The sequence below is a fragment of the Molothrus aeneus genome, chromosome 21, assembly GCF_037042795.1.
Source record: "Molothrus aeneus isolate 106 chromosome 21, BPBGC_Maene_1.0, whole genome shotgun sequence".
In the NCBI taxonomy this organism is placed as follows: domain Eukaryota; kingdom Metazoa; phylum Chordata; class Aves; order Passeriformes; family Icteridae; genus Molothrus; species Molothrus aeneus.
In genome coordinates, this window is record NC_089666.1 from 2,347,090 (window position 1) to 2,373,921 (window position 26,832).

Consider the following 26,832-nt stretch of genomic DNA (forward strand, 5'->3'; position numbering starts at 1 on the left):
CTGCGCAGGGACCCCCTGGTACCCCCATGGCCGAGGCACTGCGGTGGTTACTGAGGGGCAGGAGGTGCGAACCCCCCCGTATCCCAGACCCCTCCCCTGCCAGCGGCTGTCCCGGTATCCCCCAACACTTTCGTTTCGATGTCAGAAGTCAAGGAGGGTTTACGGGGACAGTGGGTGATGCTGGGGGCTGGCCCCATGGACGTTTCTTTCTCTTCTAGACTGGACTAGATCTCCTGGATCCAGGGATAAGCAAGGACAAAGCATGGAGACTCTGTGTGCTGATGGGTAATTCCCAGTTGAAGCCACAAACGTGTCCCACCGCAGGGTAAACACTGTTGAGGAGCTCGAGGTGCACGTCCTCCCCTCTTTTCATCCAAATCTTCCTTCTGCCTGCCCAGAGCCGTCCCACAGGCTCCAAAGTGACGGCAGGAGGAGCAGCAGCCCCAGTGGCAGAACATGGCGTGGGGCCAAGGCTGAGTTACCAAGGTCTATTTATTTGAGGAGGGGGGAAAGGAAGCAAATGTATGTACATATACATTCAGTCATGTATGTTTCCTCCAGAAAAAGGCCCCGTGAACTTATATTACATGAGAAGGTCTCCGGGTTATTATTATTGTTATTAATATTATTTAAAAGCTGGGGTTGTGCCCCAAAGTGCTCATAGTGGAGCGCAAGTGGCGATGGGTCCTCGCTGGCCTCAGATGCAGTGAGCTGAGGAGATGGGGACGTGTTTGGTGGCAGCCACATGACAATGTCCCTCAGGACACCTGAAGAACATGGGACTCCATCTCTTCTCCCCCAGTGCACCGGCTCAGCATTAAAACCACAAACCGGCTGCTGAGATTTCCTAAAATCATGTTTAAGCCAAATATTTGGCCTTGTTCCTTCTCCCTCAGCCTCAAATCTCCATGACAGGCTGAGTGGTTCAGCGGAGTCCGGAGGCCCCGGGCGAGCCCTCCAGGAGGAGGAGGAGGCGGGGCGGTGCCGACTCCTCCTCCCAACACAGCGGTGATTGTATGAGCAACAAAACATGCACGGTAGCGACTGAGCGTTCCCACCTCGCCCTGACCCTGTTCGAAAATGAACAAGTCCTCAGTCCTGCTCCCCACCAGAACGGGGATGCTCGTCCCAGCCCACCCCGCTCCCACCCTCTCCCTCACTACTACTGGGACATTATTCTGTGAAAGGCAAATTATTTGCCCCGTGGCAGCTGGACAAGGAGGAAGGTGCAGGTGGTGAAGCATCTGGCTGCTCCCCAGACCACGCCGGATGTCCCTGGCTCGGTGGAGAGTGCGGGGTCCATGCTGCAGGCACAGCCCTGGTGGGGACCAAGCGATGGCAGGAGGGTTTGGGGTGCCAGCTGCCCAGATACAGGCCCTGGTCCCCAAAACTGGGCCCTGTGAGCTGTCCTCCCCTGGGCAGGGTTAACACCAGGGGTCCCGCTCGGCCCGGCCCCGGCAGAGGCTGTCGCTGCGCTGCCAGGCACTGTCGATGAGGCTCTGGGCATCCTCACATTTCTTCTTCACAGCAGCATCCAGAATGGCCTTGTGCTGGAGATCGACCTGAAACATGGGTGTGGGGTGGCAGGAGGGGAACAGACAACAGTCACTTCTCCCTCTTGCTGTAAAACCACCTCAAACCCACATGGGCAGGCTGTCTGTATCATGGACATGGGGACAGCGGGGCTGACCCACATTCTTCCCATTCCCCTTGCCAGCACTGGGTGCTCATGGCTTGTCTTGCCAGCCTCTAAATCCCACATCCTCTGATTATATGGAGCCATAGGAGCTCCCTGGCTCTCCTGCCCTTTGTGGGAAATCTGGGTTCACCCTCCAGGGACAAATTCATCCCTCTGCTCTCCCTCAGTAATGAGAGTGTGAGGCAGCCCCACATGCTCACCTGGTAGATGTTCCTCCACGCGACGTTCAGTGCTGACAGGAACCTCTCCAGTTCTGTAGTGCAACTAAAATAAAGGACCCAGGGGGCCAGGAACTCCTTGCTGTCCTGAGCAAACTCCTAAACAGCGAGAGAGAGGCCTGGGGTCAGCACTGGGTGCTCGCCCAGCCCCGGGCCAGCGGGTCCCAGAGCCCTGCCCTCACCAGGATGCAGTACTCCTTGCCAGCCTCCGTGGAGACAGCGGTGACATCGGTCAGCTCCGCGGTGCCCAGCGAGCGGAAGAAGCTGGTCTGGCAGTCCTCGTGGCACGTGAAAGCCTTCTCATCTGTCAGCACCAGGCAGCAGGGAACGCACGGCGTCGGGGCAACGCCCTGGGGGATCACCTGCGTGGGGTGGGGAAGGGGGTAAACCCTGGCACGATGGAGCTCCATCGCCATGGGGTGCCCTGTGGGGAAACCCTCCTGGCTCAGGATAAAGCTGCCTGCTCCATCCTGACAGACATTCCCGCTCCCTTTCCCTGGGCAAAGCACCCACGCTCAGGGCCTGTCCCCAGCTCACCCCTTTGGAGACAGCCTGGCAGAAGTACTGCATCCAGTCTGCCATGTCCTCCTCGTTGTCGGCGCTCAGCTCCAGGGAGGGCCGGTCCGTCAGGATCACCTGGAAGGAGTGGGGCCGGTCGGTGGTGTTGGAACGCCGGCATCCCCCGCACTGCTCGCCGCTGGGAGAGAGGGGGAGGATGGACATGAGCGGGATGGATGGGCCAGCACGAGCCTGAGAACAGCCTCTGACTGCCCTCCCTGGGCAGCACCTCACCCCTGTCCCAACAAACACTCGTTCCTCATCTGTGACATTCCCTGGGATTGCTCCAAGGACCATCTCCAGGCTCTTCACATTGCAGGAGAGCTGGAGGTGAGCACAGTGGGTCTCCCAGCAGGGCTCTTGGAGGGATGCATCACCCTTCAGAGGCCAAGGCCCCTTCCAAGGAAGGAAATGAGGTGGCATGCACCAGAGCCAAAACACATGGGCACCTGCCCCCAGGCAGGAGCAGCCAGGATTCCTGAGGGATTCCTGCTGCATGGACCAGGCCATGATCCAGCCTGGAACCCCTCCTGGACATCCCAAGTAGCTCCTGCTCCCCAGATCCCCATGGAGTTGGGGTTCTGTGTCCTACCAGCCACTCACCCCATGTTGATGGAGAGCAGAGGGGTGACGTCCGTGCGATCGGGGTACTGGTACAAGATCCCATTGCTGTTGTTTGGGAAGATGAGAGAGGAGGGAACTGGAGTCAGCGCAGCTCTGGTATCCCCTGCCTTTGGTCCCACAGCCACCCCTGCCCTGCCCTCCACCCCTGCAGCCCTGTGGGGTCACATTCCTGCTGCTGGGTACCCACAAACTGTGGCTTGAGCCACCAAACCGGTGGCTCGGCTCCTTTAGGTGGCAAGATGAGTCCTCTCTACCTCCCAGGCAGCTCTTGGGCAGCAAACTGCTCCCAGCACCTTCTCCCAAGAGCCCTGTCTGACCCCAGCCCTGCCCCACAGCCCCAGTGCCCACCTGAGCACCACAAAGCAGGGCTTCCACTGCTCCTTGCCCAGGTAGGAGGTGCCTGCCTTGTAGTGCAGGATGCCATCCTTGGTGACAGCGTGTTCTGCAGAGGAGCAGCTGCTGCTGGAGGGCCCCAGATCCATGGGGTCCTCCCAGTGAACGAGGCCGTAGAAACGCACAACCACGCTGCAGGCCTGGAAGAACCAGGAGAAGTCAAGGGAGTCTCCTGTGAGCCTTCATCACCTGCAGGCCTGGTGGTGATATCCAAACTCACCTCACACTTGGACTCCTGTGCCACAAACTTGGCAAGTGCCAGTTTCTCCATGGTGGCATCCGTGAGGATACTGGGATAAGGGGGCTCCCGGCACCCTTTGATCATGGCTGACTTCAAGGAGACCAGGAAGAACCTGAGATGGAGGCAAAGATCTCTGACAAGGCTGGGGCAAACAGCCCCTCATCTCCCCCAGACACCTGGTGCCCAAGGGCTCCCCTTAACCTGGGAGTCTCTGGTCTTCCAGACCAAAGAGTTGCAAAATCAACCTACAGACCAAAGGTGATGGGAGGCTGCAAAGTCTGAACTCCAGAAAGGAGACAGGTGACACTCAGAGGTGGTCACTCATCCCAGCACAGATCCCAGTATGGCTTGATGGTCACCTCCCTGAGGTGGCAGCACACAGAGACCTGGGACATGCCTCGGAGCTCATCCCTACTCATGCCAAGTGACACGGGGCCTGCATTGCCCAGAGTCCCATAGCTCAGACTGAAGGATGGAGTAACTCTTGATCCAGGGAAGATATTTTGGTTTTATCCACGCCTGAAGCATTTCCAGCTGTCAGCTGGGTTCAGCCAGTGGCACCAAACCAGCCCCCAACCCCCTCACGGGTGGCAGGACTGTCATGAAGGGCTGTCTCTGGAGTCTCCCACTGTCCCCAAGTCCAAGAATTCCAGAGTTCTGTGCCCAGTTCCCCACTCACTCGGTGAGAGCCACGTCGGCAGTGTCCAGCAGGAACTGCTTCCTCCGGTTGGTGCACACCAGGGTCACTGTCTGCTGATCCAGCCCAACCTGTGCCACACAGCAATGGTTAGGGAAGCCAGGCATGGGAGGAGGGGCAACACAGCAGGGCTGACTGGGCTTCTGACCCAGGGAGAGGGTCAGTGGTCACTCTGCTGCCCATGCAAAGACACGGGCACCCACAGAGGTGGCACTGGAAGGGGCATCACTGCCAACTCCCCCAGTCTCAAAGGTTCACTGCCCATGGACACAAACACACCCTCACCCCTGGACAGGTGAGAGCTGCCCCCTGGCCTGGCTCACCGAGATGTAATCCAGCTCGTTGTAGGACACAGCCTCCTCCACCATGTACGGCTTCTCCGCTGCCCCTGGCACAGACACAGAGAGCCACGTGAAGGGGGGCACAGCACCCCCTCTCCAGCAGCAGGACCTGCAAACTGAGCCATGGCCCAGGCAGCACAGAGCCACAGGACACATGTCCCAGGGCTCCTGGGGGACAAGTCAATCTGAGCTCCCTGCTGTGAGCACGGGACTCAAGGGAACTGGCAGTGTCCTAATCCATGGACAGGCTGTGGATGGAGCCGCCCTCCCTGCCCCTGAGCCCAGAGGCTGTGGGGATGTGATACCTTTCCGGATCAGGTACACGTAGCAATCTGTCAGCAGGACGTAGATCAGCTGCAGGTTCCCTTCCATGTGTCCCGTGCTCATTCGGATCATCTGCATGGAAAGAAAGGAGCTCTCAGCCCTGGGCTGATGCAGGCACAGAGCTGATCTTCAATTGATGGAGACCCCTTACCCTGAACAACTGCTCCTCATTCTCCCGAAAGACGTGGATCATCAGCAGGAGGAGATGGTTGTTATCCACCCTGCAGAGAGAGATAGCAGAGGATGGACATAGATGTGAGGCTGGCTGAGTCCAGGAAGGGCAATCCCCTTCCTTGTTGAACATATCCATCATTTGGGCACTTGTTAGCTCCCCAGGATCTTATCTTCCTGACCCTTTGTGCCTCCTCTTCATCCTGGAGAAGGATGGGCTTTGCCCCCCAAACCGAGGACGAAGGGAAAGGTGTCAACTTGAGCTCAAGATTGTTTTGAAGATGCTCTCCCTGCTGAGCACACCCATCCTCACCTGAACTCAGAGGGATGGGTCAGCTCCGAGGGGCTGCCCTGCCCTTCCTCCACCCCAGAGTCCTCAGCGCTGCTCGGGGAAGGGCTGGGCTGCTCCTTCTTGGGCTCACAGAGAGCCTGTGGGTCGATGGTTTCTGTCTGGCTAGTTTGAGGTTCAACACTCGCCCTTTCAGACTCCTCTACTGCCCCAACTGCTTCTCCCTCTCTGCTTTCTTCTTCTTCAGGAGCCTCAGGGCTACCAGAAACATGTGGCGGTTGGCCAGGCCCTGGAGGGTCATGGTGGCCACCACCTGGTGCAGCAGCGTTTGGACTCTCGACGGTAAATCGGTAGAAGTCCATGGGGGCTGAAATCCCCTCACTAAAGTCGCCAGAGGACGATCCATCGGGGGTCTCCCCTGGCGTGCCGGTCCGAAAGGGCTGCCCGGGGGGCTCCAGGGCGGCGTTCCAGCCCCCGGGGTCCAGCTGCCCGTTGAGCCTGTCCATGACCTTGCTCAGGGGCTGCCCCACGCTCTCCATGGACGTGTCCTTCATCTCGGGGATGCGCAGGGCCAGCGGGCCAAGGGCAGCGCACTCCCCGTCCCTCGGCGCCTCCTCCCTGTCCGTGTCCCTCGGCGGCTCCTCCCTGTCCCCCTCCCCGTCCCTCGGTGGCTCCTCCCTGTCGCTGAGCCCGTTGACGCCGCTGTCCCCGCTGGCCTCGGGCGCTGCGGGCCCCGGGCTGTTCACCGCCTCCTCAGGCTTCACCTTCTTCTTCTTGCCCGTCTTCTTCTTCTTGGCCAACCTGTGGGAGAGAAGAACGTCACCCACTGTGCCTGCTTAGACTCTGCAATACGCACGGGGCTCCAACAACATTCCTTTGCAATTTTCCCTATTGCAGAGAAATCCTTCTAATCAGGAACATCGCTCAGTGTGCAGCCATGTAGAGCCCCCATCTCTGTGCCAGTTTTCATGAGACAAGCTATGGACACTTTCTCCTACCTATCTCAAAGAGGTGTCACTGCTGACACAGGACCTTGGGCTTTCTTTCAGCTGTAAAGGGATCACAAATGGTTGTGGTGCTGAATTGACATGGGGAAAATCTCTGGTTGAGATCAAGAAGCTGGGAAGGGAGGAGGTTTCTGGAGGTGGCAATGCCGTGTCCCCACCTGCCAGGAGAGGGAGATGCAGGTTGGAGCACACCAGGATGTGCTGTGGAAGTGTTCTGGCACCCACAGCACCCAAACTGCTGCCAGGTCATCCCTGTTTGGGAAGGGAGCCCAGTGCTCCCCTTCCCTGTGTCTCTCATGTGGGATGATGAGTAAAACCCAGCTCCTCTGCCCCAGCACAGCCCTGCTGGGCGGGTTTGGGGAGGCCCCACCACAGGGTGTGAGCAGACAGAGCCTTGAGCTCTTTGTCTGGATTGAGGGCTCTGAGGGATCCCTTGGGGATCTCCCCTGCAGGAGTCAAACACCCAAACCCCAGCCAGGAACTCTGCAGAGGCATCTCCCGTGACAGGTTTGGCCACAGCTCACTGACAAACAGGAGGAGGAACAGGATGGGAGACAAGATCCAAGCCCCAGAGCAGCTGCAAAGCTGCCACCAGCTGGAGAGAGCTCCAAATAAACGCTCATGGGTTACTCTGAGCCCTCTGACTCCCAGTGGCAGGGGAAGGGGGTGATGTGTGTCGCTATAGGACACGAAAGAACATAAGCTCACACTGCTGTTCTCAAGGTGAAGAAAAAAGGGAAGTTTATTTTCTGACTCTAACATTTATAGTTTTTTAAGAGTGCCAGTGGATTGGAGGGTGACAGTGCCACCTCTCCAATGACACTGGACAGACTAACAGTCTATCAACTTTCTCCTCTTCCATAAAGGAATGTAAAACAATGAGTTATTTACAGAAAGTGTGTGAGAAAGTTCGCTACAAGAATGTCAACATCAGAAGGCTTAGAAAATCTTAAAAAACCAGAGTGACAGATGTGGAATCAGCCCAAGGAACCCAGCCCAGCCCCACAGGGCTGAATAAAGGCTGCAGCACAGAGACCATCCTCACTGGGACAGAAGAGGTGCCACATCCCCAACATCTGCCCCTCTCTGAGGCCAGCAGCTGTGTCCCTACCTGATGACCTCCAGCTCCGTGCAGCTCTCGGACTGGTCCGTTCCCTCGGGGGTGGCCTCTGGCCTGTGCACGGGCGTGGTGTCAGCAGAGGATGGCGCCTCGGCCCTGTCCTGGTTGAAGGGGTTGTGGCGCTGCTGCGTGGGGCTCCTCACCGCGGCCCTGCCGCCGTTGGGCTCCGAGCGCGGGCAGCTGAGCGTGTCCGTCAGGTCCCCGTCTGCAGGACAGGGAGGGAGAGAGGATCAGCCCCGGCTCAGGCTCCTGGGCACAGCCAGACGGAGCCAAGCCACGCGCCGGGGGCTCGGGGCACTGTGTGGGCACCGCGCCCCTGGCAGTGCCAGCGGCTCCCGGAGAGGACGGACAGGGAGGCCAGCGTGAGACCCTGCACCCCCTCTGCAGTTCAGAGAATGCCTGCACGCAGCAGCTCAGTCACCCAGGAGCAGCAGCCACGTGGAGAGCAGAGGTGGTGTCTGAGGGAGCTGCTGAGGGGTCCTGGGGCCATTGCTCCTGAGCAAGGTGACAGCGACCATGAGGCTGCTGCTTCTCCCCTAATGTGGCCGTGTGTCACAGACATGTTTTATGAGAAATCCTTTCCTTAGGATTTTTTCTCCTGAGAAGCTGAGAGGCCTCAGAAACAAAATGTAACCAATGGTTATCTGCTGCTGTGGAATGCAACAGGTGCATCTGGCATTGGTCTCATGTGGTTGTTTCTAATTAATGGCCAGTCACAGTCCAGCTGTCCAGACTGTCTTGGTCAGTCACAAGCCTTTGTTATCATTCTTTTTCTATTCTTAGCTAGCCTTCTGATTAAATCCTTTCTTCTATTCTTTTAGTATAGTTTTAATATAATATATATATATCATAAAATAATAAATCAGCCTTCTGAAACATGGAGTCAGCTCCTCGTCTCTTCCCTGGTCCTGGGACCCCTGCGAACACCATCACAGCTGTGGGAAGGTGCCTGCTCAGTTGGAAGGGCAGACACAGAGGCAGCCCATGGAGCAGCAATCCTGACAGAGCTGACTGCTCTCCTCTGCTCACATGAGACACACGTGGGGGCTGGAGTGTGCTGGAGAGGGGACACAGCATTCAGCAGGCAGCACAGACAGGGCAGAGCACAAACAGCTGGGCCCGTGTTAGTCTTCAGAGGGAAAAAGAGCAGAGGAGAAGGGCTGCAGGAGTCATGCTTGGACTATTATTATCTGTTACCCATCCAAAATCATGGTTAAAGGAAAGTTATCCATGCCCTTCTCTTCTCCAGCACCATTCCTGGTCCAGTGGAAGGTGTCCCTGCCCATGACAAGGGACTGGAATGAGATGATCTTTAAGGTCCCTTCCAACCCAAACCATTCCATGATTCTGATTCCTTTGCACTGCCAGCTAAAAAGACCCCTTGGGAAGAGAACCACAGCCCTGGAAGACTGATTTTGGGTGTAGGATTTGAGGAGGAAAATGAAACCTCTTGTAAAACTTTAATCCAGGCAGTTTGTGCTGGATGATTCCAAAACTCCACTTTGTTCTCACTGAAAAAGCTGCTCTGGAGCAGGGAGTCAGTGTGAGCTCTACCAGGGAAATCAATTGGGTTTTATATCCTCAAATCCAGAAGGATCCACCTTTCCCCAGCATCCCTGGGCTTCAGCCTGCACCCAACACCCCCACTGGAGCTGTTGGCTGCACCCTGGGTTTGAAAATCTAGTTTGCACCCTCCAGGGACAGGTTAAACCACCTCTGTGACATCCCTGTGAAAGGAAGAAGGGAGGTAAGAGGGAGCATGTTAGAGCCCGAGAGCAATCCACATGGAATTCAGGCAGATTTGCCCAAATAGTCCCCAAATATTCAGGTGGTCCCATCAGGCTCCATCCAGCTTTGAGCTGCAAAGGATGGAGTGTGGTGTGTTTCCTCTGGGAGTGAAGCAGAGAGGATGCTGCTCCAGTGCAGGATGTGCACAGGGGCTGCATGTGGAAAAAGAATAAATTCCTTTAAGCTGGGCAAGTGCTCTTGGCCATAAAGGCCAGAGGTAGCTGGTAAGTGGGTTTAAAAAGTGGTAAAATTAATAAAAATAACAAATGTAGTGATCCCAAACTGACCCACATGCTGGATATTTTGGCTTCATGGGAGAAGTTTTGACACAGGACAGGATGATCCAGGGAAAACAAAACCTCACAAATTAATCCCTGCAAAATACCCAAAATTAAAGGCAGCAGAATTAGTTCAGCTGTTTTCCAGGGTTTTCAGGAATCCAATGATGGTGGATCAATTTTTCAGTCAGCACGCTGTGTGCTTTACCCCAAAGAGGAAATCCATGGCATGAGGGCAGCTGGCACATCCCACATTTTGGGCCTGTACAGAATTCCATCAGGACAGGGCAGTTGGTTGTTAAAGAAACAAACATGGGAACATGCAGCAAGCTCAGGGGGCAGCAATGCAGACAGAAAACAAAAATGCTGTAAGAGATGAGCGTGTCCCACCTTCCCAGTCTCTGCTGGGCATGGTCTGCATTGCTGGAAAGACATCTCCAAAATCATAATCTACAAGAATGAGGGATAAAACTCAAGATTAGAAATACAGGTAGTGGGGAGGGAAGTGGGGAGATGGGAGAGTGTGAAGGGGATTTGGGGAGGGAGATGGGAATGGGGAGAAACCAAACAATTTCTCACTGGTATCTGAAACACACAAGAAAACAGGGAATGTGGATGTGAATGGAAACCAGCTGCACTAGTGGCTGTTCCTTCTGGAACACCCATGTTATGGGAGCTACAAAGGGACCAGGGAAGGGTAAAGGCCCCATTATTTAAGCTGCTGGGAAGCTGCTAAAGCAGATAAACAGTGTCACCTAGGGCTTGATCCTCTCTGGCAAACAATTTAATCTCTCTGTGCCTCAGGTTCCCCACTTCACACTTACCTCCCATAGATACTGTGATGTTTGACTCATGAATCTTTGCAAAGCCAGGGATCTGATTAAAGGGGAAAATTTGTCCTCTGATCCTACAATCCCCAGTTCCACCTACACTCTCAGGGTAGAGACATGCTCCTGTTGAAATGATGAGCAGGGTAATAGTTACAGGGAAAAGTTAAATTCCTCCACACCGGAGGAGCAGCAGCAATTCCTGCCCTCCTGGGTCCTGGTCCAGCATTCCTACATCAGCACCAAATCCCTCTGTGCATGGGGAGACTGAGACACAGAGCACAGCCACTGCCTGGACACATGGAATAGGCTGAGATGATGCCAAACCCAAAATCCATCTCCAAAATCTCCTGGATCTCTCTCCAAAGCCCTCTGCTCTCTTTAAGCAGCCATCCACCAGAAGGCTGGGGACACCCAGTGGTAGGGACAGGCAGGAGATGTCTGGCACAAGCCATGCTCTGCTGAGGGAGGAGCAGGAATGCAAACTCAGGGGTGCAACAACTGCTTATGCCAAACCTCTGGGCACAGAGAACCTTCCTCTGTGATTTTTATTTCTAGGCTCCTCATGCTGTCTCCAACTTCCCTGGGATGCTGGAGATTTGGGAGGAGCAAGTCCCTGAAACCAAACCCTCCCTGAGTGCACATGTGGTGAGCCCAAACCAGTGCTGTGCTTCCAAGTCCTTTGTTAAAACAACTCCAATGTCCATCCCAGGCTGTTCCTTTTTAGCATCTTTAATACCTGCAGGTTCTGCCTTGCTCATAAAAGGCACCTGGTGACCCTTGTCTTGAGAAAACTCACCTGTGTGTAGGCTCAGGCTCAAATTCTCTGCATCCATCTAACAGTTCATTCCATTCCAACCCTATTCCACAATCCCTTTTGCTCAAACTGGCATAAAAATCAGGACAGGACCAATGCATTTGGGATTAGGAACAGCATCAGCAGAGCTGCTGCTTGATGTGAACGTGGTGGGTGCAGGACAGGAGCTCCCTGCTCTGGCTGCACCATGAGGTGCAGACACAAGGTGTGTGTCTGCCCAGTTTATCAGGAACAACACCCAGCCTCTCTGAAGGGATAAGGGGGTGGGTAGGACAATTTATCAGGCTGCTCAAGATGCATCAAGAGGAAAAACCAACACCTCTGAGACCACTGGCTGCCTTTCTCCCTGAAGACACAGAGAAGACTCTGGAAACTACTCCCCTCCAGGGCCAGCACATGTGGCTCTCTGGACTGCCAAACAAACAGTTAAAAACCTCCCCTGCAGCCCTGTGTCCCCGCTGGCCTGAAGCCACATTCAGATACAAGCATGGCCTTTACTCTGTGGGGAGAGTCCTCCAATTCCTGCTAAAACCCTCTCTGTGGGGAGAGTCCTCCAGTTCCTGCTAAAGTGGCCTGGGGTGCCTGCAGGGAATGTCCTTCTCTCCCAGTCCGAGGCACAGAATCAGCACAGAATGGTTTGGGTTGGAAGGGACATTAAAGTTGACCTAATTCCACCCCCTGCCATGGGCAGGGACTCCTTCCACTGTGCCAGGCTGCTCCAAGCCCTGTCCAGCCTGGCCTTGGACACTTCCAGGAATCCAGGAGCAGCCACAGCTTCTCTGGGCACCCTGTGCCAGGGCCTGACCACCCTCACAGGGAAGAATTTCTTCCTAATACCTAATCTAAATTTCCCATCTTTTTGTTTAAAACTCTTAGGGGTTAAACCCATTCCCCCTTATCCTCTCTCCCAAGGATGTAAGACAGAAGAGACTCCCAGCCTGACTGCTGGCTCTTCTGCTTTGCTCTCTTCCAGTCTAAAATCTGCTGCCTTATCTGAAAGGGATGTGGGAAGAACACAGCCCTGCCCACACTGTACCCAAACCCCACTGACCCTCGCTGGATGGAGCAATGGCACTGTCGTCCCATTCCAGGTTGGTGGAGGTGACAGAGTTGAAGGAGTTGAGGGAGAGGCTGTCGGAGCCGTGCACGGAGCTGGGCAGGCGCTCCTCGAAGTCCAGCAGGTGCTGGGGTTTGTAGTAATCCGGCATGTAGGGGGCCAGATCCAGGTATGGAGCATCCTGCAGGGCAGGGAGGGCTCAGAGTCAGGCTGCAGTCACTGTTTCTGGCACAGCTGGGGGGAAATGCCACCCCACCAAAACGGTGGGACTGCCCCTTAAAGGTCCCTTCTCAGTGTCCATCTCAGAGGAAACCCAGTGGTTTCACCAAGGGTTACCCAGTGGATTTGTGTTTTCTGGAGGGACACCAGGGTTTTGTACCACACTTGCAGAGCTCAGCTCCTTTAACCCCATCAATCTGCCCTGCAGCTGCCTTGTTCCTCCTCCAAGCAGAGAAGAACTAAGCAACAGGAATAAATCCCATTGCTGGATCCCCAAAGAAGCCTTTCCCAAAATCATCAGCATCACATTTTTAGCTGAAAGTCCACCCTGGACCAAGCAGAGGGATCTGTCCCACCCTGGCCTTCCCCTGCTCCACATTCCCACTCTCCCAGAGCCAGGAGAACAGATCAAACACTCACCAGGTCCAAGTCAAAGCGGATGAACTCCAGTCCAGACACCAGTGTTAAGAACAAGGTCAGATGGTCGTGACTGCAGACCAGGGCGTTCCTGCCACAGGGAGGAACAAAAGAGCTTTACAGATCAGGGAAAGAGGAGGAGCAGCTACAAGGGCCCTTCTGTTTCTTTGGGGGCGTCTCTGAGCTGCCATAGATCAGCTCTGGAGCTGGCAGCCCACTCCTTGCCTCTGTGGGCAGCCACTGTGTGCTGTTCACAAACTGAGCTACAGCCACATTTCCAGATGTCCAGCAAAACTGGGTGCCTGGACAGGAGCTCAGCAGCTCTTTGGAAATCATGGAAAAATATAAAGGGGACTGCAGAGTAAAAGCAAGAACTAGGAAAAATGCTTGCAGGGCCTCACAGATATAAGAGGATGTTCACATCTAGGACCTTTAAATTAACTACATAAATCCCACAAGGAAAAAGGTCAAACCCTGATCAACTGCTTGTCCCCCACTGGCAAATTCAGGCTGGCTTCTGACCAGGAGGGATGTCAAATGTTACCCAAAGAAGGAGCTGGGATACTCACTTGACATAGTACTTGTGCAGCAGGCTGAGGTTCTCCTGGAACAGCCTCAAGTAGCTCTCCAAGGAATTTTCATTGAGGGCAAGGTATAGCCAGGCCCGGCCTGGAAACAGAGCAGCAGATTTATCTGGAAACACCTGAGAAGTGACACAAGCCTAGAAATATCATGAATTAGTTAAAACCCCTCAGATTATTCATTCGTATCATTTGAGGGGAGCAACTATGAGGAAAATCAGGGGGTGTGTGGGGGGGGAAATGCCAGTGAGAGATTCATGATTTGGAGTAAAATTGGTGAGAGACAGGTGAAGAAGTAGCCACACAACTGTGTCTCTCCAGCAAGATGGGAGCCCTGCCAGAAATACTGGGAGACGGGAGAGACAGAGGGAGAATTGCCATGAATCAGCCCAGGTGAGATTGGACACAAATTCTGGTGCAGAGAGAGGTGACAGTAGAGCCTGTGCCCAGCTCTGCTCTCACCAGCACAGGCCCACGACAAGGCAGGTGTTTGGATAAGCAGGCACACAGGATCTGGGCAAGCTCTTGCATCAAAAGTGGCCTCGATGGTCCCAGACATCTGCTATGGACAACTCAGAGCAAGGAAAATGCAGAATCACACATGTGACTGCTACAGCAAGATGTGGGATGAGAGGGGATGCTCCCATCTGCCAGGAACCCTTCCCAAGGGCATGGCCCTGCAGGACTCCCATCCTTCCCAAGTGCTACCCTCTGCCAGGAACTCTTCCTGAGGTCATGGCCCCACAGAACTCCCATCTGTCTGGAACCCTTCCTGAGGGCACAGCCTCTTGGGTTCCAGGGCAGCAGAAGCCAGGCTACACCTCAGCACCCAGCCCCGAGGCACAGTGACATTATTTCCAGAGACCTCACACAGCCATGGCAGCACTCCCACCTCCTTGGCACAGGCTGCCCAGGGAAGCAGTGGAATCCCCATCCCTGGAAATGTTCAAACTACGTGTGGATGTGGCACTTGGGGTCATGGCTTGGTGGTGGACATGGCAGTGCTGGGCTAATGGTAGGACTCAATCTCAGAGATCCTTTCCAGCTTTAATGATTCTACAATTCCTTTGCCTGGAACCTGGATCCCAATGGCTCCCTCGATCCACCAGCAGCCCCAACTCCTCAGCACAACCTGGGCCTCCCCAGGTGTCCCCAGAGCGAGAGCTGGGCACACTGGATGAACACTCACTGCGTCCCAGGTTGGTGGCCACGTGCTGCAGCACTTCAATCTGTTTGATGGCTTCCCGGCGCGTGAAGTGAACCACCAGCACCCAGTACCCCGAGGAGAGATCTTGCAGTCTGCACGAAGAAAAATCCCAGAGGAAAATTAAGCAAAAGCTCCACCCCAATGCCTGCCTAGATGCTTTCCCCATGCTGAGGTGTCACTGTCATATTTTCAGGAAAAATCCCCTTGCCCAGGATTCTTCTCCTGGGAAGCTGAGAAGCCTCAGAGAAAAAGGAAAATATTATCCCATTTGCTTCTCCTGTGTTTTGCTGCTTTGGAATGTGGTTTGGAGATTGTTTCTCCAACAGGTGGTTGTTTGATGGGTTTCACGTGAATTGTTTTAACTTAATGACCAATCACGGTCAGGCTGTGTCGGGACTCTGGAGAGGGTCATGAGTTTTTCATTACTATCTTGTTAAGCCTTCTCTAAGTATCCTTTCTCTATTCTTTAGTATAGTTTATATAATAAATATAATAAATATAATATAATAAATATAATAAATATAATATAATATAATATAATATAATATAATATAATATAATATAATATAATATAATATAATATAATATAATATAATATAATATAATATAATATATAATGTAATATATAATAAATATAGTGTCATATCATATCATATCATAATAAATTAGCCTTCTGAGAACATGGAGTCAGATTCATCTTTCCTCCCCACGATGGGGGACCCCAAAAATACCACAGCAGGCTTTTTCCATGGGGAAAGCAGCCCCCCAGAGTGGGCTCCAGGCTCACCCGTAGAGCAGAGCGTGGTCCAGGTGCTCACAGAGCCGCTGCAGGACCTTGTCGTGGTTTCTGATGGCCGGTGTCTCATCTTCACAGGCAGCAAAGTAGCTCTGCAGCTGCAAAAAGAAGAGATGGGATGCCTGCAATGCCCTTCTCCAGCCCAGGAGGAGCAGGTGGAGGTGCCAAAACGCTCATATCCAGCACTGAACAGTTTCTTGTGATCTCTCAGCTTGCTAAACCCTGTTGCAGGTTTTCCTTAGGGGGTGTAGCTGATGTTCTGAGGGGACCCTAAAGGCAGTAACTACAGGGAGAACCTTGCCCAGGGTCCCCATATCTCAGCAGTGCTGTGGTGGCTGCACAACCAAGTTCCCCCATGGTGAGCAGCCTCTTCCCTCCCAGCCAACACTACAGCAGGGTCTGGTGCTCCCTCTGCAGCCACCACAAAGTGGTTCAGAGCAGAAATAAACCCCAGCTCTGCTCTGTTTCTGGGTCTGACATGGATGAGGCCTCTCCTTGGTTTTGCTAGAAATCCCCTTGCACCCAAATCCTCTATCCCTTCCCAGCTGACCCACAGGCCTCCTCCTGCCCCCAGAGCTTAGGGATCTATTTAGGTCCTGTCTCACACACCCTTGGCATCCAGGCAGGGAGATTACTCTCCCAGGATGTAATCTCAGCTGGACAGGCCATGGCTGTTTGCTGGCAACGTGCTAGAACAGCTCAGCTGAGCCACAACAATATTAGAGACAATATCTATGTTATTTTAGTGACCTGACATGTCTTTGCCAAACCTCACTAGATGACAGATGTATAAAACCCAAAAACTTGACATTACTATGCTTGTCAAATCTGACCTGTCCCCCAAAACAGGTTTTTCCTCCAGAATTATTACTAGAGAAGCTCCTTTTGGAAAAATCATCCAGTCTTGATGTGCAGTTACCCAGGGGTCCGAGAACACCTCAGGGCCCCTGGGAACACTCTTAGGAGTATGAACATATCGAGCTCCAACACCCTCCTGGCCCAAAGACCTTGAACCCCTCTGTGACAAGGTCTCTTGTGTTGAGATGACCCCAAGGTGTTTGAAAGTCTTTTCTCCCAGCCCTGAGACTGAACAAGAAGCCAAGACGTGTCAGTTCTGCTTTTCAAGGTTGTTGATTTTTTCTTATCTATGATATTCTCTTTCAAGATCTGTCCAGCAGGTCAGTTTGTGGCACACTGACTGCCCTCAGGGTGGTGTTATCTTTTTATACTCAGAACTACATGTACTTTATTTACAGTAATTTTCCAATACCTATCACCTGTGTTAGACAATCTGTCTCTACTCTAAACCAATCCAAAGTGTCACCATCACACAGAAGAAGGAGGACAAGGAGAAGAAGAAAGACAGAACACACCCAGATTCCTCCATCTTGCCTCTTGAACCCCCATTCTAAAAACCCCAAAATTCTACTTTTCCATCCTGTGATAAATTCACTACCATTCTATTCAAACTCTTGTGTCTTGTACATCTTCAAACAAAGTTGGTAATTGTTTCCTGGGTTAGAATCCAAGGCACAGGTGTTTTTGACTCTGTGCCAAGGTCTCTGAGCCCCCTGCCAGGGTCTCGAGTCCTCCAGGGCAGCCAGAGCAATGTGCTGGGTTCCAACACCTCTGGAGCTCTTAGGTAAGATGGCAGAGCCAGGCGTGTTCCTGCACAGAGCTGGTCCCAGCCCTTAGGTGAGAGAAAACTGCTGAGCCTGGAGAATGGCAGCCAGAGCTGCCCTGACCTGGCACAGCCCTGCTCTGCCTGTCCCTGTCCCTGTCCCAGCAGGTGAGTCCCCTGCGGAAGCAGATGCACAACCAGGATTGCAGAGGCACCTGTGGGTGTTCTGGAGATCCTCAGGGGCTTTCACAACACCCAAGTGAGACCTGGAGCATTTCAGCTCAACAGCTCCTATCCATTTTTGGGAGGAAGCTTTTCCAGAAGATTCCCACTGTTCGTAGGCAGCCCAGACTGAAGCAGAGAGGAGAATGCCCTAAAATACCACTCTTGAAGGAAAAATTCAGGAGGTACTTGCAGCCAGTGTTTGAAGCTGCAGCAAGGACATCAGAGGAAGAAACAAACCTGTAATTTAGAGCCATATCCCTCAGGTGATGGATAAATGGAGTCATGGGGATGATGTCCAAGAGCTGGAGCTCACTAAAACATCCCATTTTTGGGAAAATTGAGGCAGAGGTAAAGATCTCACAGACATGAGCCAGCACTTGAAGGCAGAAACTCCCAACTTGTCCCAGCCAGGCTGTGGGTTCTGCAGGGAGCTGGGGCACCCTTGGAAGAGGCTCTGGGTGTTTCTGCAGGCTCTGTGCTGGATTGGGGAAATGCAGCTGTGGGGGACAGCTGGGGGAAACAAGAATAAATCAGGCATTTCATTAGCTCACCACTGAAAAAAATGAGACACAGCTTGGGGAGGTCAGTTTGGAGGGAACTTGGAGCCTGTCTGTGCCTCTGACTGGAGGAATTCCTCGTGACAGAGACACTCCAAGCCTGGGCAGCAAAAGAGATGAAGAAATAGAAGTATTTCCTCTTTTTTCTTTCCTCCTTTCTCCCAAAATAACCCAGAACTTTGTCACACTCCTTCCTGCAGCCAGTGCACAGCTCCCATACAGCACTGCACCCAGGGATGGTGCCACTCCCAGCATCCCTCCAAAATAGACATGGCCAAAGGCTTCGAGCACCCAGCCAAGGGCAGGCACAGCTCGCTGGAGCACAGTTCCCACCAGAGGCCAGCCAGGTGAATCCCTGCCCAGCCACCCTGACCAGGGAGGAAACAAGACACAGCAAGCCTCAGGATCTCCTGGGTGGAGTCACCCCTCCAGCCAGGGTGGGGAAGGACTTGCAAAAGCTGATGGGGAGGTGTTTCTGGCTTGGGAAGAAGGATGAAGACACACGGAGAAAAGTTAGGATGAAACAGCTTTCCCAACAGGGGAACAAAGCCCAGCTGTGCTGTTTTTCAAAGATTCAATGCCTAGCTGAAAATCTGTAGGAATTACAACCATGAGCATCATGAGGGATGATCCCAGCACCCAGGTGGTGATGGCAGCAGTGATGTGGCACTGCCCCAAAAGTGGCATTTTCTAGTGTTTATATGGAGTCTGCTGTAAGTTGTTATAAAACACACATGGATAATTGACCCAGCCTCTCCTCCTGCAGTCAGACCTGTCTGGGAGGTGGTGACCAACTTCATGAGGCACCCACAAAGCAGCTCCCTGACACAGCTGGGCAGTGAGCAGGGCTGGAACTGGGGAGATCAGGAAGGAGGCAAATAATTGGGTTAAAAACACCATCTCTGGATTTCTGGAGAGATGTTCTTCCCCTCATCTCCTCTGCACCCCAAATCTAGAAGGAAGGGCTGATGGCTGGCTCAGATGGAGGACTCATGCTCCTGAGGGGCCCAGCAATGCCTGGAGCCCTGACCCAGGGCTATTTATAGACATTCCTGTGGCCAAAAGAAGCCCTGCTGGCATGCAGAAGGCATCCCAGCCATCCAGCCACCGGGAGCACTCTGCAGCCTGGCCAGGTCTGAGCACCAGCACTCCTGGGGCAGAACCTGCTCAGGGAGAGGGCAACAACAGCCCAGGCACAACAGCCTGGCCACGGGCTGAACACACCTGGGAGAGCTGCAGCAGGAGGGAGTTTGTCCAACAGGAACACAGACCTGGCTGCCACTGGGAAACACTCCCACCTCGTCCCCACTGAGGAGGAGGATTTAATTGCTGTTTATCAATCACAAGTTCGTTTGTCTAGCAGTGACACACCCCACCCCAACGCTGGCACGCGTGAGAGAGGCTCTTCCTTGCACAGTTTTATAACCTATTACTGCAGTGGTTCTCAATGAGTGGGAAGATTTTCAGGCTGATCTGCAGAGCTCCTGTGTTGCAAGGGAAGCCAACAAATAATCAGGGAGGTGTTCTGGAAAGCCCATTCCCAAATCTAATCATTCTTGTGGTGGTTGTGAAATCCCTTCAGTAATTCTAAAACCTCACTGGAATACTGAAATAGTCTGACCTGTTCAGGGCTGGCCTCAACCCAGCTGAGTCCACATCTCCCCTCTGTAAATCTGCCCTGCAGATGTTTCACAGCAGCTTTCCAACATCAATTCCATTTCACTTGTTCTGCTTGGTATTTCCCTGGCAGGACAAACACGGCGGAAGAACAACAAACACCCTTTGCATTCCTCAGCTCCTTAACTGGGATTGGAAAGGTGCTTCAAAACCCTCATTCCCACCCACAGCACATGGACTGAGGTGAGGGGTTTTCCCCACCTGAAAGAGCTGAGCACCCTCAGGAGCTCCAGGGAGTACAAGAAAGGGCAACTGAACTTGTCCCAAGTGATGACAGCTCAGTGCCAAGGGAAGACACACGGGAAGGGCCAGGCCAGACACCTCAGAACTCACTTTCCCACCTGCTCAGGGGGTACAGACATGCAACAGCAAATGGATAAAGAGGAGGCTGAACTCCTGTGCCTGGAAAACTCCTGGTTTTCCATACCATCCATAAAAGCAGGCTGAATGCCATGGCAGGGGTGCTAGTCTTTCTCATGCACTTGTACAACACAAAGCCCTAAAACTCCAGCTTCTAGCAGGACATTTTGGAGGTCTGACTCAACACTCTACAAACCAGCACTGGCCTCAGTGCACCTTGCCTGGATCTTGGGGGTTTTCCAGAAAAAACACACCAGGCACATTCAGACCATCAGCACCTGGAAGACACCACGAGTGCCACTGGATCAACCTGGAGATGTGGAGAGACAGGAGCCTGACTCAGGTGAAGCTGAAACCCACAGCAAAGTTGCTCCTTGCTGGAAACACTGAGCTTTGAAGCATTCCCCATCCAATGCCAGCAAGATTGTCACCTCCTGGGACACATACACTTCTCAGCTCACACCCCCCCAAGGCTTTTCTGGGGCTTTCCCTCACTATTTCTAAGCAGCAAAGCTTGCAGCAGGCTGGACCCATGTGTGACTCAGACAAGGATAGGTTTTTTTCCAGTGGGAATTTTTAGGGAGCATCCTGTTCCTCTGTCACAGCAAGCAGAGCAGGGGCTGAGCACAGAATTGGCTGCAGCAGACCAGGGTCCCTGAGCTAACCAAAGGCAGGTGGGAAGGTCCCATACTCAGCATAACAGAAAAAATAGATTTTATGGGGAAAAAACCCCAAGTCCAGTGGCAAACACACCAGAAGCAAGCAAAGTGCTGCTCCCTCACATGCTGGGTCCCACGGCTCCGAGTCCCTCCCCACCACCTCCAGCCCCTGCTCAATTCAGTTACACCTCTTGGACCAGCTCATCAGAAGTGGGGAAAGCAGAAATCACTCAACAGCCACCAAAATTGTGCAATCAGAAGCAGAGAGGCTTGGAGGCTTTCCTTTAGCTCCTTGGGAAAGCCAAATTCACCCTCCTAAACCAGCTGCTCCCCCAGCAAAAGGCTTTGTGCTAGAGAGAGGAGACCAAATGGGATTTTTTAATTCCCAAAATGTTATCACAGGCTTGTCCACCCTCAGCTCCAGAGCTGATTTTGGGTGTTATGGAGGACAAACATCAGTTTAGATACCTGCAGAACCCAATCCCCTTAAAATTGTGGATGACAAACTCTGGATCACCACCAGCCCTGTGGTGGTGTGAGTGTGACTACCTGAGTGGCTCCTGGATGGCCAGGCAGGGAAGTTTCCTGATCACTGGGATGAGACAAGAGGAATTTCTAAAGAGATAAACCTTGAAATTCTCCAGCAACCCAAGCAATACACAGCTGTGATGAGAGCAGAACCACAGCACCACAGGGACAAAGCCCATGGAGGCCCACCAAGACACACCTGTGGACTTGCTGAAAGCACCTGAGTGACCCCTGTGTCTTGTCTTCATGGACAACTCAGGAGCTCCATGAGATTGCTGCTACTTCACCCACAGGCTTTTGGCAGCTGGCAAAGCTGGTGCAGATGGCAAAGGAACATGCAGGGCTACCCTCTTCATGAGGTCCTGCAGCAGCAACAGACATGGCCTGGGGAGATGTGAGTGAAGGAAAGACCCTGGCAGAGATAAAACCCTGTGCTCTCTGAGCCAGAGAGGTGCCTCTCAAAAGGGAGCAGAAGGCAAGAGACTGTTTGGCTGTTTTCACATCTCCAGAGCTGCTGCCTCTGTGCTGGGCTAAATGAACGCAGCTAGGCAGAGATGAGCACATTCCCTACGTGCTTTGGGTAGAGATGCTCCACTCCAGCACTCCCTGCTCCTCTCCAGGACATGGGGGCTCCAAGCCATGCCCAAAGCCACCCTCCCTCACGGTGCAGGAGAAGCAGAGGTGTCACAAGGAACAGCAGCTGAGGAAACTGCAAAGGCATTTCAAAGGTACAGGGCTAAAAATCCAACCTGGAGACAGCCAGCAAAGGCTCAGCACTAACTTGCTGTGAGGGCAGTGGAAACCTTCCCAAAGTCATGCAGAAACGGAGCAGAGCCAGAGATTTTGGCAAGAACTCCTGCAACGTCAGCAAAAACCACTGCTCCACCTGATTGACATGCACCAAGGATCAGCTGCCCAGAGTTCATGGCAATGTGTGTCCTTCAAAGGCAGCAGAACGGCCTGAAAAGCAGAGAGGAGTCCCAAAATCTGGGATTCTAACCTCTTTTCTGATTTTACATTCAGCTCCTAGAACTGTCAACAATAACACTGTTTAAAGACAGCATTTTCACCACCTAATCCCAGGTAGGAGAGACTAAACCCATCCTGAGCCTAGGGAATATACAGGGAAACCCAAAAGAACACAAACCACCAGCTTCATGGAGACCTGGGAACCTGTGACAGCTCCTGGCTACCAGGAGATGCTTGGCCAAGGATGGATTTGAAGTTGTTGGCATTTCTGGTATGTTTAGAGCTCCTCTGGGCAGCACCAGGAAGCTGCCCACATCCCACTGCCACCCTACACAGCAGCATCTCCTAGAAGGAAACAAGCTCTTGAGTGAACAAGAGCCTGCACACTGAGCCATAACATGCCCATCCCCAATAAAGCCCTAAATCTTCACAAAAAACAAGGGTTAGGCAGCAATCTGTGCAGTAATTTGAGCTGAGCACAGCCCTCTTAGCAGAAGGGGAACTGAGTGGGAAAAGGGAAATTAAACAGTCACAGTAAACAGTCCATGTGTGCAGAAAGCATCACACTGTGAATTAATCTACAGCTCCCAGGGAGGACACAGAGGACAAGCTGTAGATGGGAAATCAAAACCATGCTCCCAATTCCCTTGGAACTGAAGCAGAGACCCAGCTCCCCAGTGCTGAGCTTTCCCAGCCTCTCCTGAAGCCAAAAGCAGAAATTTCCTGGCATGTCTCTGGTTAGAGAGGCCTATTTTGTCTAAGTTAGGTGTTTTGCCTCACTTTTTTCAGTGGAGGCTGACTTCACACCTCCAACCTCACACCTCTGAAATCCACAGCAGAGCTGATCTTCCCCCCAGTACCTGGGAACCACACAGAGAACCCCATAGGCTGGAATTACCCTCTCCAAGCACATTTGCCACTTTTCCATCTGTGCTCCATCCCTCAAGTCTTTCCAGGAAAATAAGAGAAGCAGACCTGTTCACTGAGGTTTGAGGGATTTGCTTGGAATCGAAGCATTTTTTGCTGTGGATTTGTACAGAATCCACACACCCATAACCCCAGTTCTATCATACAATTTTAGAAGCCTTCTCCATAACCTCAAGTCAAATGCAGTGTTCTCTTAGGGATCAGTGCCTGTCAGCACAGAAAATCTAAAATTATCTGTAGCCAGGGTTCCAACATGCACTGATCCCCCATCCCTAAAATCCAGCAGCACCTGGCAAAAACTGCAATCACAGCCAGCTACAGCCCCAGCCCTGAGCGTCAAACCCTTCCCAGGGCTGTGCTGCTGCTCCTCTCCTTCCCCACCCAAGGCTGCTGAGCACAGGGTCCTCTTCCCTGGGCAGCTCCATGAAAATAAGGCAGTTTCCTCCCCTTTGGGTCTGCAGCTGGGAAAAGAAAACCCCCACCATGCCCATAGACACATCCAAATCCTCCACTGCACACCTGCACCGGTGCTGAAAGTAAGGAGAGAGCAGCCCACACTGTGAGGAAGCTTCTGAAAGCAGAGGCAGGATGCTTGGAAAACTCCTCCAAGCCCCATGACACAATTCCAGTGCCAAGGAATTACTCAAGACGAGGATGACGGAGAGTAGGATTTCCCGGCACAAAGCCACTTGCTCCCTTAACCTAGTACTTTACTCTTGCCACCCACAGGGAAAAAGAAGATCAGGGATTTCAGGTTGAAGTGGGAGAGGTAAGCACTGGGAAAATTGCAGCTCCATAGTGATTTCCCTGAGGAAGGAGAACTGCATCCTGGAGGTAAAACAGCAGGGTGGAATTTCACCATGGCCTGAGTTTGGTTTCACTGGGATGGTAGAAATTAATCCATCAGCCTGAAGCAGGCTCCTACATTTCCCTGAGTTTTGCTCTGAGCAAGGATGAACAGGCAGGATTAGAAAATCCCAAAATTTTCACTTCTGGACCAAGACAGGAGTGGGCAGGGATTGGGCAGGCCAAGGTGTGCTGGCAGAGCTGGAGCTAGAGTCCTCTTCAATCACAACAGTAATAAAAATAAACACGTTGATTTTTAAGCATTTTCAAACATGATCTTCCAAGGATTTTGTGAATGCAAACAAATTAGGTCCAACCAATCCTGTGTGGGAAGTTGTATTCCTTATATATACAGGGAAACTGAGGCAGGAGCATTGCAGAGCATTGTGACAGAGCTCAGAGCAGGCTGAACATCCACTGATTTCCACATAGATATAAGATTATCCTTAATTCTCAGAGGATAAAAAGGCAAAAGACCAGAGGTCAGGGTCATCCATGGAAGAAAAAAGCTGGGAGAGGTTTGCACATCCATCCTACACCCCAGAGGCAGTGTCCAGCCATCCATTTCTTAATTGCACCAGGAATTTGCTCGTGCTGGTCTTCATAAGACAAGTTTTCATGGATGAATCTGTGTCAGGACACACTGCAGAGCACAGGAAAACTATTCCATAAGGCAGAGGAAACCCAACAACTGGAGAAACAACAGCACATCCAGACAGCCTTTGCCCCAAAGCTTGGGACAAACACAAATGAAACTCCTGTTGCCTCCTCAAATGGAGCAGGGGCTCTTTTTCAAGGTTGGTTGGAGCTCATGTGTGGGCCAAACCAAAACTTCCAGCACATCCTTACAACTCTCTCCTTTGGCCTTCCCCAGTATTTCAGCATCCCGGTCCCCTCTGTGCCGGCTCACGGATGTTTCCACCACCAGGATGGGCTTTAAGGAACCCCCCAAGGAGAAACAAGGGGCAAGGAGAAGGTGAGAGGACACACGTTCAGAGCACTGCTTTGAGGGCAGAGAGCAGGGCACAGGAATGAACCACACATTACCTGTGTCCATGGGGAGAATGTCCCAGGTCCTGCCCCTCTATCCTGTGCCCCTCACAGGACATGCCTGGCTGGAGGGAGAACCTCTACAAAGATGGTTTTAGGCTGAATTCCAAATCCCTCCTGAACAGAGCCCCAGGAAAAGGGTCCCCCCCAATCCTGTCCTTTGAAACGGGGAATCCTGGGCAGGACAATCCCAGTATATCCCAGCCAGCTAAAACAGAGGATCCTGGGGTGGCCCTGGCAGTGTCCCTTTGGCAGGGTGACTCCACACCCCAGATGTGCCACCCCTACCACCAGAAGAGCTGTGTCCAACCTCATACCCTCAGCACAGGGGGTCTCCAAGGACACTCCCGAAAGTGTCCATCTCAGGCAAAGGGGATGCTGTGTGCCCTTGACCCCACGCTCCTGTCCCAGAGTCCATCAGTATCCCTGCGATGTTTCTTGGCTGTGGGGGTCTGTAGGATTGTCCCCCAGCCCCATGCCTCAGGCAGAAGGTCCATAGGGACCCGTCCTTCAAGCCTACATCCATGGCAGTGGTGTGTGGTACCCAGGAGTGTCCCCGAGCCCTGCACCTCAGCAGACACAGCCCCCATGGGCAGCCCTGGGCAGAGGGGAGCCCCCAGGGCGGTCCCCAGGCCCACAGCCCCACCCTCAGCCACAGGACAGTGCGGGGTCCAGAGCTGTCCCCAGCACCAGCTGAGGGGGGTCCCCATGGATGTCTCCAGGCCCAGAGTGACTGCGGAGCGGGGTCCCCAGGGCTGTTCCCAATTCCGCAGCCCCGGCATTGGGGTTCCCCCGGGCTGTCCCCAACCCCCGCAGCCCAGAGGTGTCCCCAGGCCCAGTCCTTTCAGCACCGCGGGTCGATGTCCGCAGTCCCCGCCGTGCTCCCGCTCCCACCTTCTTGACGGAGAGGGAGATGTTCTCCAGGATGCGGTCCTTCACCTCCGCCGGCTCCATGGCGCCTCCGCCCGCCGCCGCCGCCGCCGCCCGCCGCGCCCGCCCGGCGCAGGCCGAGCGCCGTCCCGCCCGCCGGGCCCGCTCCGTCCTGCCGGCTCCGTCCTGCCGGCTGCCCCGGCCGGCCCCGGGCTGGCGGCTCCGCGGCGCTCAGCGCGCCATGGCCGGGCGCGGGGGAGAGCGGGCCCCGCGGGAGCACAGCGGAGCCGAGCCGCGCTGGGGCCGCGCTCCGCCGGGAACTGAGGTCACGGGAAAGGAGGGAGGGACGGAGGGAGGGAGCGAGCGGCGCTGCCCGCCCCGGGCCGGCAACGGCACCGCCCCGCCCGGGGAGGAGGACCCGGCCCGGCCCAGCCCGGGCGAGCCGAACGGCGCCGACCGGAGCCCAACCCGGCCGAATGGAGCCCAACCCGGCCGAACACAGCCGAGCCCAGCCGGGTCGAACCCAGCCCGCCCCAAATGGCGCCCGCGGCGGCGGCGGGGGGACCCTCGTGACCCCGCGAGGGGACCGTGAGGAGAGATGGCGGTGGATCCCTCATGAGCCCCTGAGGGGAGATGGCGGTGGAGGCAGCTGAAGGGATGTGAGGGGATAGTGAGGGGACGCGAGGCGATGTGCCACGGCGGACAGTGAGGGGAGGTGGGACTGGGTCCCTCACAGCCCGGGGCTCAATGAGGGGACGTGAGGGGACGTGAGTTGAGGACAGTGAGGGCGTAGAGGGAGGTGGCACTGGCTCACTCACAGTCTGGGATTAGTGAGGGGATGTGGGGGGAGAGGGCACTGGGGACACTGAGGGGC

The 26,832-nt window shown here is 53.8% G+C and overlaps 1 protein-coding gene across 2 annotated transcripts; it reads right to left on the bottom strand.

Moving 5' to 3' along the window:
* Positions 1–474: 474 nt before the first annotated feature.
* Positions 475–26,084, bottom strand: PLEKHM2 (pleckstrin homology and RUN domain containing M2). 2 transcript variants are annotated; one of them, XM_066563849.1, is made up of 20 exons: positions 25,983–26,084; positions 15,661–15,767; positions 14,856–14,965; positions 13,655–13,754; positions 13,089–13,176; positions 12,444–12,630; positions 10,139–10,198; positions 7,674–7,887; positions 5,580–6,356; positions 5,247–5,316; positions 5,077–5,167; positions 4,754–4,818; positions 4,413–4,501; positions 3,713–3,845; positions 3,448–3,632; positions 3,079–3,144; positions 2,455–2,614; positions 2,100–2,279; positions 1,900–2,016; positions 475–1,562 (listed from the first exon to the last, which is right to left on the bottom strand). In XM_066563849.1, exons 1-20 carry the CDS (start codon positions 26,040–26,042, stop codon positions 1,425–1,427), a joined length of 2,997 nt encoding a protein of 998 aa, XP_066419946.1. In that variant the 5' UTR covers positions 26,043–26,084; the 3' UTR covers positions 475–1,424. The 2 variants fall into 2 exon arrangements, with proteins under 2 accessions (XP_066419946.1, XP_066419947.1); XM_066563850.1 differs by lacking the exon at positions 10,139–10,198.
* Positions 26,085–26,832: the final 748 nt, after the last annotated feature.

Bases quoted from the DNA above. Each gene is read 5' to 3' on its own strand.
- PLEKHM2 (XM_066563849.1), bottom strand. From the start codon at position 26,042: ATGGAGCCGGCGGAGGTGAAGGACCGCATCCTGGAGAACATCTCCCTC. The intron at 14,966-15,660 runs GTGAGCCTGGAG...TTCTTCGTGCAG, and splicing joins GACCACGCTCTGCTCTACGG to ACTGCAAGATCTCTCCTCGG. The intron at 2,615-3,078 runs GTGAGTGGCTGG...CCTCTCTCCCAG, and splicing joins CTGCTCTCCATCAACATGGG to CGGCGAGCAGTGCGGGGGAT.